At 37.4% G+C, this 16,689-nt stretch overlaps 1 protein-coding gene across 1 annotated transcript in view; it reads right to left on the reverse strand.

The window, feature by feature from the left end:
• LOC146330708 (sphingosine kinase 1-like) overlaps positions 1-3,817 on the reverse strand; it is a 57,848-nt gene extending 54,031 nt beyond the window's left edge. The window contains exon 1 of the mRNA XM_084716225.1: positions 3,319-3,817. Within this exon, the coding sequence (XP_084572351.1) occupies positions 3,319-3,742 (424 nt within the window). The 5' untranslated portion in view covers positions 3,743-3,817. The remainder of the gene's footprint in view (positions 1-3,318) is intronic.
• Positions 3,818-16,689: the final 12,872 nt, after the last annotated feature.

Below are 16,689 nucleotides of genomic sequence, written 5' to 3' on the forward strand. Positions count from 1 at the left end.
CTCCTTTGACATTTCTGTTCTGGACCAGAATAACTGTTGTTGTGTATGTCTGTTTCACATTAATCACACTTCAAACTAATGGTGAATTTCCGGCGAATGAGAAAGTGTCGGTTTATGAGTTGTAATCATTAATCACGGTCATTGTGGTCAAATCATTAATAATCTTAAGAAGGTGTAGATGTTTATAACTGTAAAACTGAGCAAATGTTAATAGAGTTTGGCAGCAATGAGACAGGCAGTCACTGAACACATCATCCAGAGTGTGTTATTTCAGAGCAGTGGGCTTTTGTTTTCAGGATAACAGGCTTAACTTTACATTGACAGATAACTGACAGTTATAAACGGCTGATCAACTGACAGTGGAGGACTCGACCTCGCTTGTTATTGTCAGTTTATGAGATTGTATGTATCCTGCGGCCTGAATGTCTCTGCTGTTCTGATGAACTACCCATCAAGATATGCTACTTAGCGAGTATTTCAGCAGCTCCCCATATTCTTACAGTACACATGAATTGAGCGGTGGTATAATACAGAGGGAGCATTATTTAATAAGGCATATTGGTCTATCAAAATATGCTACCCCTGAAATCTTAAATAAAGTGAATATTGATTTGCGCTACGGTTGCATTTTCCAGCATTGTGTCTGGGGAGGAGGGGGCAGGGGGGCAGCTCGCTTTAACCATAGAATGTATATTAAACAAGAATACAACCTATTACATCTACAGTCTGTTTCTCCATCTTGCCATTTGGACTGCTGTACTCGTTTCTGCACGTGCAATGGCTACATACAGCTTCTTTGATTATTTAATCATAATGGAGAAGCCATGGAGTCATGGAGGTCATTTCCCTAAAGTGACTAATAGAGTGGAAACAAATAATCTATGACTGATCTTCAGTTAATCATGTCTATCCTTTCATTGATCATTTAGGTCATTTTTCAAGCAAAATGCAAAGAAGTCTTCATTTCCAGCTTGCCATTTGTGAGGATGTGTTGCCTGTCTGTCATGTGTGACAGTAAACTGAAAACCATTAGGCTTTTGACTATTTTGTGACATTTTCTAGACTAAACATGTATTCGATTAATCAAAATAATGATCAGCAAATTTATCAATAATGAAAATAATCATTTGTTCCAACAGAGCTTATTTTGCTAATTAATTTTGGAGGTGGTAACAAAGTCAGATTAAACATCCCTTCAGCCTGCTGTGTTAAAATGACTGGTACAACAGAGGGCTGGATTCCATCCAAGCAAAGAGGGCAGATACCCTGAGGCCCCAGACCCACAGGAGACTCCCATTTCAATTAGTCTGTAGTAGGACTGGATGGTATGACAATATAATAATACAATATAAACAATATCTCAATATTTTTACACTGTTCTGCCATATACAAAATATATGGCAATAGACACATTTTCTGTAGAATAACGCAAAAAAAAAAAAAAAAAAAAATCTAGTATCACAATATGTTTGATGAAATACCTCAATATCAATATTGCAACAACATTGTAGGGATGACTTTTGGTGCTGTCACAAAATATTACCACAATGAGATTTTTGATAAATAATCATCACTAATATCTAGTCTCATATCACATTATGTATATAATCTCAATATATTGTCCAATCTTAGTTTGTACTGATTCAGTGAACTGCAAATGCAGTTGTTGATATACTATGCAGCACTAAAGCACAGTGAATAATAGAGGCTTCGAGACAATATCTGCATATCTAATGTTGAGGCTCCAAGTTGTTGAAGGGCAAGATGTCTTTAAAGACCCAAAGCTTGTTTTTGAGGCCTTCTTGCGGGTGCTTTTGTTTTCAGTGATGCTGAGTTTTGTGAGACAGCCACAGAGCATAGAATGCATTGTCCATTTTTGTGAATTAGCACTAACTTTCGGGAGTAGAGCAGCTTCATAGCAGTCCAGGTCAACACTGAGCGCGTATTTAGGGCTGCACCATTAATCACAATATTATCAAAATCGCAATACGGCCAAGAGCAATATCCAAATTGCAGAACCAAAGTCAAATTGCAGTTTTGTGAAAAAGGAAAAATATATGAGAAAACAGCATTATAATTCTCAAGATGAGAGAGTTTGTTTGGTACAAACCTCAGTAAATATCACATCATCACAATTTTATTATTTTTCAGCAAGAACTGTAAAAAATTGTAAAATGTAAAAATGATCATTCCCACTAATCGTATCGCATATCAATCAACTGAAATATGACTTTTTCATCACATAATGCAGCCCTAATATTATGTTACAATAATTCACAGCTCATTTTCCCCAGGGCTCCCCTGAGTTAATGACACGAACAGATGATTGTTTCTTTTCACATTTTCAGATCTCTTAGTCAGGTAAAGCTGCAACAATTCATCAATTATTAAATTAATCATCAACTGTTCTGATAATCAATTAGTTAGTTGGAGTCCTTTTTTCAAGAAAAAAAAGTCAAAATTCTCTGATTTCAGCTTCTTAAATGTTAATATTTTCTGGTTTCTCTACTCCTCTCTGACAGTAAACTGAATATCTTTGAGTTGTGGACAGAAGAAGACATTTGAAGACGTCGTCTTGGACTTTGGGAAACACCGATCACGATCAGATCAATCTGTCCTTCTATAGAACACAACTAAAACAACTAAATGATTAATTGAGACAATAATCAACGGATTAATCGACAAAGAAAATAATCTTAAATTGTAGCCTAATACTCAAACATGAGGTGACCTGAGTTCTGCCTCAAGACAAATAGGCTAGGATAGTTTTACCATCAGACAGAGTTACATGTAACTATAGACAGTAACGTTGGTTACTAACAAACACTCAGCATCTCTAAGGTACCAACAACAGACATTTAGTGTCTCTGAGGTTCTGTTACTAAAGAACTCTAATTTTTTCTAAGATTTTGTTACTTACAAAAACTCACCTTTTCTAAGGTTCTGTTACCAATAACCACTCAACGTCTGAGGTTCTGTTACTAAAGAACGCTCACTGTCTCTAAGGTTCTGTTACCAAAGACCACTCTAAGGTACTACCTTGCTGTGTCCACATAAATAAGGTTCTTTTATTAACACTGAGGTTCTGTTACTACACAAGACCCACCATCTCTATGGTTCTGTTACATTCACTGTCTCTAGGGTTCTCATATTTAAGAATACTCACTGTCTCTAGGGTACTAACTCACCGTTTCTAAGGTACTAAAAAACACTCTCCGTCTCTAAGGTTCTGTTACCTAAGAACACTTTCCGTCTCCAAGGTACCGCTATTAACGGAAACTGGCCGTCTCTTGGGTTCTGTTACTAAAGAACACTCACCGTCTCTGGGGTTCTGTTGCCGGGCAGAGCGCTCTCGGACAGCGCGAGCCCACTTCTCCGCCTCCTCCAGGTTGGCTCGCGGGTCCTGGAGCGCGGCGAGCCGAAAGCACTGCTCCACTCTCTGCCGCGACAGCCCGGAACACACCCAGCGCCGTCTGAGCGGGTAGAAGTAGGCTGACAAGTACGCTGCCGGGTCCGCGTTGTCATCCACCCGGTAAGCCCGGCAGCCGACGCAGTCCTTGAGGCTGAGCACCACCTTGTTCTGCCCGACAGGTGTTGAAGTGAGCCTCTGGACGATGAGGTCCTTCTCGGTCAGGCTCACGGCATACCTGACTTTTCGGTTACCGGTGACCGTGAATTCCCCGTAAAGGCAAACCGGGTTGGTGCCGGTGCTGCGGTCCGGTTCAGCCCTCCTCTGATCCATCCTGAGCGGACGGAGGAGACTGAGACGCGGGGGGTCCGGGATAGAGCCGCAGCTTCTCTCTCACATTGCTGCCCGCCTGAACAGTGCGAGCAAAGTGGAGAGTACAGACTGCACTGACAGGCTGCTGCTCGGACCGGTGTCAAGCGTCAGGGAATCGAACACACCGCATCCGGTCACATTTCAAAATAAGAAAAAATAATTTGCTGTATTTTCTGCAGTAAAAACGTGAGTGATAGCAGTATTTTCCACTCAGTATATTTTTTTTTAAAACGCTGTGGCCAAAAAAACAAAACAAAAAAACAAACAAATTGTGGAGAGGGCTTTGAAACAGAATTGATCCAAATAAAAATCCAAATAAAGAAATAGGAGACAGTCTTTTTGGTGTGGCTTTACACTCCTGATAGGCTACATGTTACCAGTGGCGGACAGTAGTGAAGTACATTTACTTGAGTACTGTACTTAAGTACATTTTTTGAGTATCTCTACTTTACTTGAGTATTTGTTTTTTTGGAAACTTATTACTTTCACTCCACTACATTTCAAAGACAAATGTTGTACTTTTGACTCCACTACATTTGTATGAAGGTTGTTGTTACTTTTTGACTAAACTTTGAAGTAAGCTGTTGGTGTTTTTCTTTTCTAAAATGCAGTTGGTCACATGCTGTGTTCCTCACAGAAGAAAACCAATCACAGTAGCTCCTCTGGATTGATGTAAAAGTGGAAATACATCATCCAGGTGCTCTCTGTAACAAGAACAAGCAAGTTCTCCCTCTGTCATTCAAACAAAAAGCAGTAATGGTGACGGCAGGAGAAAACAAAATGAAATCTCAAGATGTTATTATAATTATTAATTGTTCCAGGTAACTTTTAAAGTTGGATTGTTTTATCGGGGTGAAAAATACAGCATCATTCATGTATATATACTGCATCTGAAGCCAGAAAGAAATCTCAGTTATTTAACAGACTTGGAGAAATCCTTACAGTTATCTTCAATCTAATTTCATGCTGTGATTTTAATACAGTTACATCAGAAAATGACAACAGCTGTCCTTTTTGTTTTTGATTGTATTTCTATGCTGAAGTTTTTATAGGTGTTTCTATAGACTTTGTGTAACAGAGTGGTTCTACAAGCATCAGTGCATCATTAGATGGTTTCAGAGAGTTACAAGCTTCTGTAAATGCATCATGAAAACTATACAGCATGTACTGATATTAGAAAATGTACTTTGTAATTTGTACTTTTGAATACTTAAGTATTTTTAAAAACATGTACTTTTGAATACTTAAGTAGTTTTAAAAGCAAGAACTCTAATACTTTAACTTGAGTAAAATTTTGACTGAGCAACTTTCACTTGTAGTTGAGTAATATTTGACCAGGAGTATCTATACTTTGACTCGAGTACTGGGGTTGAGTACTTTGTCCACCTCTGCATGTTACATAAACACACATACACACATTTGATGTTTTACTCGTGTGAACGTGGTTTACACTTTTTAAACAATAGCAAGTGACCGTTTTTTGCCATTTATTTGCTCCACATTTACTGTCACAATCCACTGAGCATTTTAACGGATCAATGCATGCTTTTATTTTGAAGGTCATATCCGCCTCGTGTGTCCGTGTTGTTGTTGTCGATGTCTCCTGCAGGTTTGGTGCTTCTCTGCATGGCTGCAGTTTGTACTCAACTTTGCTGCTCAGTAGTTCTGCCAGTTGAAAAGAGGCGGTATGTTGCCACCTAGTGGTACAAAGGAGGAAGAAAAGTTATATTTCAAGTTTCAAGTCTAGCATACACAGTTAAAACCTGACTGTACACACAAAAAAAAAACCCAGTATAAATACTTAAACTATAATAGAAAGGACATAACTAACATCAACGGTTTACATTCTAAACCCTGTATAAATATCTAGGAAACATTTAATCAGAGCTGTTACCCCCGGGACAGCAAACACCAACCTCTCAGCAGTCTGCAAAAACAGCTCCCCAGGTTTTATTAAATTTGGAAAGGGAACTATTTATAGGACACCTGTTTGTTCTAATTTAACAAAATAAAGAATTTCTTTGATCCATGAGGAGTGAGATGGGGTACAGGTGATTTCTACCTCAGGAAAATCAGACATCTGGCTGGTAAATGCTATAAAGTCTGCTATACATTTTTTGAATTTTGGACTAATTAACTCCATTTACTTCAGCCCCATTTCCAAAAAAGTTAGGATATGATGTAAAACACTAATAAAAGCAGAAGGCAGTGATTTGCACTCATTTTGAACTTGTATTCACGTGAATACAGCACAAATCTTTAATGTTCTACCTGATTAACTTATTGTTTTTTTGTAAACATACATTTACTCTGAATGTGATGTCTGTAACAGTTTTCAGAAAAGTTGTGACAGGATCATATTTGCCACAGTGATACATCACTTTCTTTTAACAACACTCAGTCAGTGTTTGTGAACTGATGACACTAACTACTGAAGTTGTCAAAGTGAAATTCTTCAACTTCAGGTCCTCAACAGTCCGAGGTCTCTGTTGTCATAAAGCACCACACATTTTCAATGGGAGACAGGTCTGGACTGCAGGCAGGTCAGTCTAGTACCTGAACTCTTTTACTATGAAGACACATTGTTGGAACACGTCCACAATGTGTCTCAGCATTGTCTCGCTGAAATAAGCAGAGACGTCTCTGAAAAAGACGTTGTCTGGATGGCAGCATGTGTTACTCCAAAACCTGTATGTACCTTTCAGTATTAATGGGGCCTTCACAGATGTGACAGTTACCCATGATGCCATGGGCACTAACACACCTCCATACCATCACAGCTGCTGTCTTTTAAAGTCAGTGCTGGTAACAATCTGGATGGTCCGTTTCCTCTTTAGCCTGGAGGACACGACGTGAAATGTGGACTCATCAGTCCACAGCACACTTTTCCACTTTGTGTCAGTCCATCTCAGATGAGCTCAGGTCCAGAGAAGTCTGCAGTGTTTCTGCATGTTGTTGATATATGTCTTTCTCTTTGCATGGTAGAGACTTAACTTGCATTTGTAGATGCAGAGACAAACTGTGTTTACTGACAACAGTTTTCCAAAGTGTTCCTGAGTCCATGTAGTATCCTTTATACAATGATGTGGATTTTTAATACAGTTTTTAATGCAGTGCTGCCTGAGGGGTCAAAGGTCACAGACATTCAATGTTGGTTTTCAGCCTTGACCCTTATCTGCAGAGATTTCTCTGGATTCTCTGAATCTTTTAATGATATTATGGGTTGTAGATGGTGAAATCTCTATATTCCTGCAGTTTTGTGTTGACAAACGTTGTTGTTAAACTGTTGGACTACTTGCAGTTTTTCACAAAGTGTACCCAATCATGATACTGTCACCTGTTACCAACCTGTAGAATGTACCAAACAGCTGTTTTTCTTTCACAGTATGCTGTTGCTTCTGTTCCAACATTTTTGAAACATGTTGCAGGCATCAAATTCAGAATGTGCATATTTAAAAAAAATAAATAAATAAAGGTTATTAGTTTGAACATTAGATATCTTGTCTTTGTACTGTGTCAGTGGAACACAAGTTGACAGTGATTTGCAAATCATTGCATTGAGTTTTTATTTATATTTTACATAACTTCACAATTTTTTAGAATTGGAGTTTTATATGAATAATATTGTACACTCATAAGCTGATCGAGAAGACACGATGTAACAGTAATTTATATGAAGACAAACTTTCCACCATGAACAATACCAGCTCGCTCAAACTGAAACAAATATGATTATTTATTATTCATTGATTATTGATGATTTATTATTTGCACCTGTACTTTTACTACTGATATTGGTGTCTTCAGTGAAAAAGGCCTACTGACAAACTGACCTTTACTTTGTATTCACTGTATAGTTTGCTACATGTTGCTATTGATGTAAGTGTAATGAAAAAAAAATACACTATATAAAAATAATTCACACCATAGTCAAATTAATGGAATTACTCCTATTACTATTGATGTTAATATTATATCTAATATTCTTTTTAAAATCAGATAAATGCTTTTAAAAGGACAATATACACAACACACACATTCACACAGACACACACACACACACACACACACACACACACACACACACACACACACACACACACACACACACACAAAACCTTTATGAGCATATTCTGATTCTGTAAAATGCAAATTCTGATTTACATGGAGCTGGAATCATACAATTTAACATTTTCGTTTCCCCGCAGTCATCGTTTCCTGTTTGGAATCAGCATCAGCAGCAACTCCATCAAAAAATATTTTGTGTTCGGATGTTAGTAAGTCAGAAATAGATGCCACTAGTCTTGTAGCTTTGTCTTTAGAGAGAATAGTTCTCTGTCCTTCAATGACTGTCACATATTATTATAATATTGTGCAGAATTTGATCAAACACAGCAGCAACAAATGACCTTCGACAGTGTAGCTCTCTGTCTTTAATTAGATTTCCCACATGCATACGAATGCACTTTAATTAGTCTTAACTGAAACTGAAGTGAAGTTTTGATGAGCAGAAGAAAAGTGTGATTAAAATGTGCATTTCATTGTCTTGCGTTCCTTAAATATGTCAGTAAAAATCTGTACACACACTTCCAAACAAGGAATGGCTGCAGAGGGAGAACATTGATTAATCTGTCAAAGGATAACTGACAGAGATTCATGGAATAATTATGTTCCAGTTCATCTTAGCTTCATTCCCTCAGATAGGGAGGATGATAACTGTGTGGTGTGGAATCAAGGGATCAAGAAAAATGATTGTTTCTGCAGCACAGAGGCAAAGATCAAGTCCACAGAGCAAATACATGTAATAAACCCAAAATCCATAAATAGTGCTTTTACTCATGTACTGTATTTTTTGTACAACACTATATAACAGGAAATATATGCATATTTAATGTTTTCTATCCTCACAACAACTAGAAAGAAAACCTTGATAACCTAAATAAATACATTTTGTATAAACTTTATCAAGGTTGTTTCAGTAGTTTTTTTTTTTTTTTTTTAAATAAATCATGTTTTTGCAGCTCCTGCAAGCAAATATCACATCCTTTATAAGCACTAACTGACTGTATCTACATGAACTGACTATATCTTGGCCTTATTTAGAGATGACACATGCTATGATGTAACAACATGGTGATGATGTTGTGTGTTACACAGGGCTGGAAGTAACTAATTACAAATAATCAAATTACTGTACTTAAGTAGTTTTTTGGGGGTACTTGTACTTTTATGAGTAGATTTTTTAGTCTGTATTTTTACTTGAACTTAAGTATGCATTACAAGATGTAATCTACTTAGTTACTTTTAAAATCATAGTTGAGTACTGAGCGCAATTTGCATTAATATCCAAACCTTTCATTTGCATTTTAGTGGCCAATCTGATGATCTGATTGCCAAGGGGCCAATAAAAACAAAGACATACAGATGAAAAACAAAAAACTGCGGCAGCACACATTTTGGAGTAAGGCTGTTAATGATTAATCATTAATCGATTAATTGCCATCAAGAATTTAACCAATTAAAAATGTATTTATGGACATTTAATCAATAGATATGGCAACAATTTGCTCTAAGCTGTGTTGAATAAGGACAATTAAACTTCCATTTAAAATGAGGAAAAATTACCAAAAAAAAAAAAAGAAAAAAATATTGAAAGTGAGAGTAAGAAATGTGTTTTGTAACTAATAAATTATTAATGATTAATCAGTGAGTAGTTATTGAGATGAATACTATTAAGTATTTTTCTAACACCAGTACATGTAACTGAGTATTATTTTAGCAGTGTAACAGTACTTGTACTTGAGTGGAGATGTTCAGTTCTCTTTCCACCACTGATTACAGTATATTGATTATAATGATGGTATGTTGTCTTTCATGAAGGATTTTGTTTTCCAGGAGCAGAAAATGTGTAGCATCACAGTAATAAAGTATTCAAATGATGTTTTTCACTGCAAGACTTTAATATGATCATGTCTAGAAAGTGACAGCTCATGAAGGAGGAAGACTTTTCAACGGTGGAAGCATCAAATTAAAATTGAAATTTCATTCATACTTAAGTATTCACTTCACTATGTAATGAACTTAGTTGCTTTTAAAATCATAAGCGCAGAGTAGGCCTAAAATATGAATTAATATCCAAACGTTTCATCAGCTATGAGGGCCAATGAAAACCAGGACATATAAACAGGTAAAAAATGCCCCTTTCCATTGGATGCTGCAATTAAAAATGTATGAAACACCAACAATTTAAAAAGTAACTAATACTCTGAATAATTTTTGAGAAGAATATTTTGTATTTTTACAAAATCACTATTAACAGCCATAATTTTCACCTATCCAGCTGTCAGTGCACACTCTATACTGACTGGTCTGTGCTGACTTGAACCCACCAGCCTCCAGTTCCCCACATGTTCCCTGAGTGAGCTACTGCTGACATAATGCACATATTTTGCATATTCTCTGTGCAACATTCAGCTCCAAAGGTCTTTTCTTAAAGAGTTTCCCAGAAAACAATACCAAGATTCATCCAGCAGAAGTGTGCGGTAATACCTGCATCTGCACAGACCTCACATTCTGCCCATACCATCTTATTTTCTCATTATTTTGCTGCTCGGGACTCCAAAACCTAAAATGTCTGTGTGTGATGAATGAGATTCAACAGTCAGCTCTCTTTCTGGTGGGTTCAGAAAAAGTACAGACAAATTCTACTGATTCTCCCTTTAAAAAGTACCAAACCTGCAGACCAGTTCGTGTGTTTGCTCCTGTGCTCTTGACACTTTCTCTGCCTTAAAGGTTCAGTATGCAGGTTGTCAAATACACGTTTTGAGAACGAGACTCAACATTGAACTATCTTACCGACCTGTGATTAGTTTAAGTCTCCAACAGCCAAGAGAAGGAAAAGTTTAGTTTTCTCTTAGACCATTTGAATAATATTATACATAAAGGTTATTATGGTTTTGCCAAATGAAAATTAAGCTGTCCACCCCAGCTTTAATGTGATAATTTAAGATCCACACATTTTGCATTAAAGAGCAGTTACTTCAGTCAACCAACAGATGGCGATGTTGGATTCAGAATAAGACAGCTTTGATAATCACCATCCTCAATGCACTTGGTTTGAAATCCAGATATTTTTAAACCACATCTTAAAACACTCAACCAAACAGCATGTCATTTGGTGAGACTGCACACTGAGCTGCACTGCACCCGTGAATATAAAAGTGGAAGGAAACTCAATTAAACTCAAGTACTATAAATATTAAGGCCCTTTACTTGGGGCTTACTTATTATTTCTATTTTGTGAAACATGATACATTTACTTTACCACATTTCAGTGGGAAACGCTGCACATTTCACTCCAACATGTGATGCCTGCACTTATAGTAGGGTTTAAGTGCATACTTTATATTCTAAAAAAGGAGAAATACAATATTATGATATCAATATGGGGTTTATGGTTTGTTTATAAGGATTTATACAACATAAAGACAAGAAACATGGAGGAAGCAATATCTGTAGTCAGCCCCTAGTCCTTTAATGAAGTGCCAGTCACACTTTATTTTGTAGTATAGTAACAAGATGTTACAAGTTATACGTTATAATATGAATTACACAAAAATTATATAGTATATTTTATAAGATAGTAGTTATACTCTAATTAGACACCATACATACGAATCCACTTGGTGGAATAGACAAAGTGCCACCGCCATTGCTGCAGTGGCACGTCATGTCCATTATCCTCTGTGTCTGCTGGTTGTGTGTTCACTCTCACGAGATCTCGTGGGTCTGAACTTCCCTTCTAGTCACCATGTCTGCTGTTACCTGCTGACAGTGACAGCATAGATAATCACATTGACGACCGATGAAGGTTCCTTTTAGGATGGTGATATTAATGTTCTTAAATTTTTCATCAGGCATTCAATATTTTCATGAACAAAGTTCCTTTCTGTTAATATTTTTGATCCACTGTGACACATGGTGGTCCTCTGTCCACTCAGTCAATCTCTGTAGAGTCTCTGCTCTCAGACAGCAGCTCTCTTCATCAAGTTAAAGCTTTGTGGATTTTACATTTCGTTTATTTCCAAAGCTGAAATTCGACATGACTGTCAGAGCGGCTGAACTGCACGGGTGTAAAATTAGACAATTGTAAACTTGTTATGTTCGTTTGCATTCATTCGTACTCATACTGTAGGGAGACACTGCTGCAGCAGTAGCAGCTTGTTAACTTCTGATACATCACCAGATTAATCTATATTTAATGACACACTAATAAGAAATGACAAGCCGTACTTTGTATTGAATTAGACCAAAACTAGATATAATATGTTCAGTATTAAACCCTCTTATAAGACCATCATTAGACTTTATTAGGGACACATTTCACTTTAGTTTTGCTGTAATGTGTAATTACCCTCTAAGAAAGTCTAATATGGGACTAATAAAAGGTCTACTATAGTTTAATAATGAATTGTCTGTTTTGATACAAAGTGTGGCTTGGTACATCTTATTAGTGCACCATGGTGTCTGATTCAGGTATAGTTACTGTTTAATAAAGTCATTATTTATAGCTTTTGTCTAATTTCATACAAAGTACAGCTTTTTACTTTTTATTGGTGTACTGTAAAATAAAGTGCTACTTTTACCATAAGTTAACAAGGCAGTTAAGGTCATATCACTTTGGCAAAAGAGACAAACTTGAATTCAGAAGGTGCACAGTTGTATTTTTTCTGTTTAATAAGAAAAATATTTACAAATTATTTTGTATTTCCTTTCTTGGCATTTTGCGAGTTTATGTTGTTTAATTTTATCAACTCAAGAGCTAAGGGAGCTTGTGAAATGTAGCAGAGTCACAGCTTGCATCATCTCCCAGCCTGAATATCACCTCCTGAGGTACAAAATTTTATTACAAGACAGGATGGGTCGAGGCTAGCTTGTTAGCATGCTAACTTCAGTGGATAGCACTACAACACAATCCACAGACAAACTGTTATTACTTCACTCTCAATTTCTGTCATTTTTTAAATATTTTAAACCAGAGGTGGCAAACATATGGTCCACAGGCCAAAAAGCCCACTGGAAGTGTGAAAAATGCAGAGAATTTATTAATTCTCATTTCTCAAATAAAATGCACCACTATTCGTGATTTGTATTGTTGACACTACAATTATTTTTCTGGAGACATCTTGAGACAGTTAATTATCTGTTTTGACAACCCTGCCCTGAACCCCATGAATGTTTGCAGACTGTTTTACTTCTTTATACTAAAAGGGGGAACAAGTTTTTGTTATTTAGAGGTAATTATGCAATGGTTCTACTGGTCTGGCCCACCTGAAATCAAATCAGTCCCTATGAACTAAAATGAGTTTCACATTCCTGTTTTAATGGTTTTATATTTTTACATATTGCTCCTTTATTGTGAGAGGCTGCTAGATCTTCTGTAAAAGTTTATCCCTTAGAAAAAACCTTACTCCTATAAGGTGCAGGGTATTCATTTACTCATTAAGTATGATAAGTCTTAATTTAATAATAATACATTTTTAATAATGGAAACAGGGGCGTGTTTTTTGACTGATGTAGCCAAAGTGGGACCCTGACTTTTGCAGGGTGGCATGAAATACTAACTATTTGATCATTTCTCATATCTACTCTAGTTACAAACATTATGGAATCATTTTTTTTCAATCCTGTGTTTGTTTGTTTTTATTAAAAGGTACCAACACAACACAACAGAGTGGCACCATACAACAATAATACAAAGCTTCAATTCTTCTTTTTTAAGTCCTCAAAAATAAATTGCATTGTACAACTTTACATTCATTGAACATCTCTCCACAGTGAGACTCCTAAATTCAACCATGACAAAAAGTTTTATTCCTTTGATATGATGATGATGATGATTTATTCACCTATTTGCTTTATATCATTTTTGTATATGGTTTTTGTTTTTGTGAGTGTAAAGGCAACTATAACTATCATCTCATTATACAGCCCTGTGTTGTGAAATGATCAATAAATGAAGTTAAACATGAAAAAAAATTAAAACCGGGCTGCATACATAAGAAAAGAATGCACATATTTAAAAATAGCTCAAACTAAGGTCCCGCCTCCAACTGCTCAGATAGCCACTTACACTTGAGGATAATGGGAGTGGCAGTTAGAGTGGTCGGTCATATTTTAGGGGTGGCCAGTGCCCCTGCAAACCACCCTTCTAGAAACATCCCTGGATGGAAATGTGACTCATTTTACAGTACAACCATACATTCATATCATCAGTGTCAATCTAAAATCCATTACTGGCACCATCATGTCTCTCCGTCGCTGCGACAGTGATGTATCTGAGGAATATGTTGCTTTGAGGAAATAATAAAGAAGTTGTCTGACTTCTTGCGTTCTTGTTTTGCTCCAGGCGTCTGCACACGATCCACAGAGCGGAGAATGGGAGTGGGAGGAGGAGGTAAGCATATATGCAGATGGGAATTAGTGGTCCCAGTAAACACCTGGAGCCAGAGGGGAAACGAGATGATCTTATTCACATGCAAGTCTTGTGCCCCAAAATGCACTTAGAATGCACTGCTACTGCTAAAGTGCACCGCTTTTCAGCCACTTTACACCAGGAGATAGGTAGGCATCACCTTAATTCCTGCTTTGGCTGTGAATGCAGCTTTTCCCCGCAGCCATTCAGGCTTTACTTTGAACATGAACATATTATGTAATTTGCTGCAACGGGAGGAAAACGCCAGTGAAAAACGTGCATGTTTCTTCAGCGTGAGATCATTATACGCACTATGGGCTCCACAACAAAAGAGGCCTTTCATTTCAAACTGCAGGGTAGATGCTGATTTCCTAAAAGCTATTGATTGAAAATGGCACAGCTGAGGAGCGGGAGAGGAGCCATGAATGGAGACAGTGGATTCTCACTTCCACCGCTCTCCAGCTGTGAGCTCGATTGCTGCCTGGCCTTGAAGGGGGGAAGAGGGCCGTCCCCACATATGGTGTTTTTCATGGGGTTTAAGACACAGTGCCGTCACTCCCATATGTGCTCGAGCGTATAGTTTGGAGAGGTTTCATCTCAAAAGGCCGATGAAAACAACCGTGTTTTCACTGCACACTTTGTGCTCCAGTTTGCACTAATTGCCATCACTGGCATTCCTCACCATCTGGTTTCATATCTGAACATTAAATCATTGACACAAGCTTAATAACTGATAAGCAGCAGCCATTATCTGTTGTTAAGGGCAATGCAGCGCAGATGTCAACTCAGTACATATCAATAGGGTCAATACATTAACCTAATTATTGCTTATATAACATATATACAACTCAGTGAGTCTGCCTGCACCCTATCACCAGCCTACACCCTTCACACACACACACACACACACACACAGACACACACACACACACACACACACACACACACACACACACACACACACACAGATAACTGAGTGGGAGGCAGCAATGTCATATACCTCAGCACTTAGTTAGCATTGGCATCCAACATGACAGATTCCCCGTCTGGGTCGCTTAACACTGATGGCTTGCAGAGAGGGTTCGCCTGTCTGCCTGGCTCTCCTTCACTTGCCCCTTAATTCTGCTCTGTTTCTTCAGATGCCCACCCCCCTCCTTTGTCAAGGCGCTGCCATAATTATATAAGACTTATGCAAACCTGTCTCTCGCCGGCAAACAATGAAACATTTCCAGCTCTGAAATGATGAAGTTTAATGGTGATAACTGTGAGAGATATGCAGCCACTTATTGTGGAATCCATCATTTAAAACTAATAAAGTTGTCGCTGCCAGGATGCTACATGGAGAATCATCAGCTCGTGTAGAACTTCATGCTAAATCATTCGCAATCCTCTGGAGCTACTGTGAAAACTGCAAATGTCATTTTAAGAAGGAACTATCATTTGTTTTGCAGATCACAACAGAGGAGAAGCATTTATAATCATTTGTATAGAATTTGCATCTTGCATCCTCAAACTCTTTCTCTAACCCAGACCAAGGCAAATGGGATTCAGGGGCTGGATGTGGCCCACTGAAAGGTTTTGCTCCTTTTTTTTATGTTGTTCTTCTTCTACTTTTGCTGCTACTATCGTTTCAACCTGTATGCTGCATGTATGGTTACACTGTAAAACATCAAGTTTTGGACACTGGCAACAAAATATTTGCATACAATTCAACACGTGGCAATACAAAACCGTAGAAGTGCCCTGTATAGAGCACATCTGACCATTTCATTATCAGAGATTTGGCCATTATTAGGACCTTATATCATTAGTGTCTGGCCCACGACAGGCTGATCAGTTTCTCATGTGGCTGACCATGAAAAGTAATTGCCCACCCCTGCTCTAACCTCTGGACCTGTCTGGTGTTGCTGTCATCATATCATGCTGTGCAGCTAAACTGGTTTATACTAAAGAGAACCTTTACCAGGTACAGGTACCTTGTTAATTTATTATTTCATTGCATTAAGCTTTTATTGCTGTTTATGGTCATTTTAAGTTTTATGTTCTGTTTTATGTCTCAGTTTAGGTACTGTGTGCTACTGGGTGGAAGTAACAAATTACAAATATTCAAATTACTGTAATTAAGTCATTTTGGGGGGTACTTGTAGTGATTTGAGTATATATTTTATCTCCCTCATTATTTCTAAAAACATAATTGAGTACTGACTACAATTTGAATTCATTTCTAATGAAAACCAGGACATACCAAAGTGCTGCAGCAGGCAGTGTTGTGCAAGTTGACATTTAAAAAAGAGCTAGCTCAAATTTAATTTCACACTGATTAAAATGAGCTAGTTCAAGGTCATAGTTCACAATTTAGACTTTTTAATTCCACAGCTCCAAAAATGAACTAGCTCATTTCCTCTGTTTTTTTAAAATCTATTTTTAAAGGAGA

This window comes from Lutjanus erythropterus, chromosome 3 (assembly GCF_056507025.1).
Source record: "Lutjanus erythropterus isolate fLutEry1 chromosome 3, fLutEry1.hap2, whole genome shotgun sequence".
In the NCBI taxonomy this organism is placed as follows: domain Eukaryota; kingdom Metazoa; phylum Chordata; class Actinopteri; order Lutjaniformes; family Lutjanidae; genus Lutjanus; species Lutjanus erythropterus.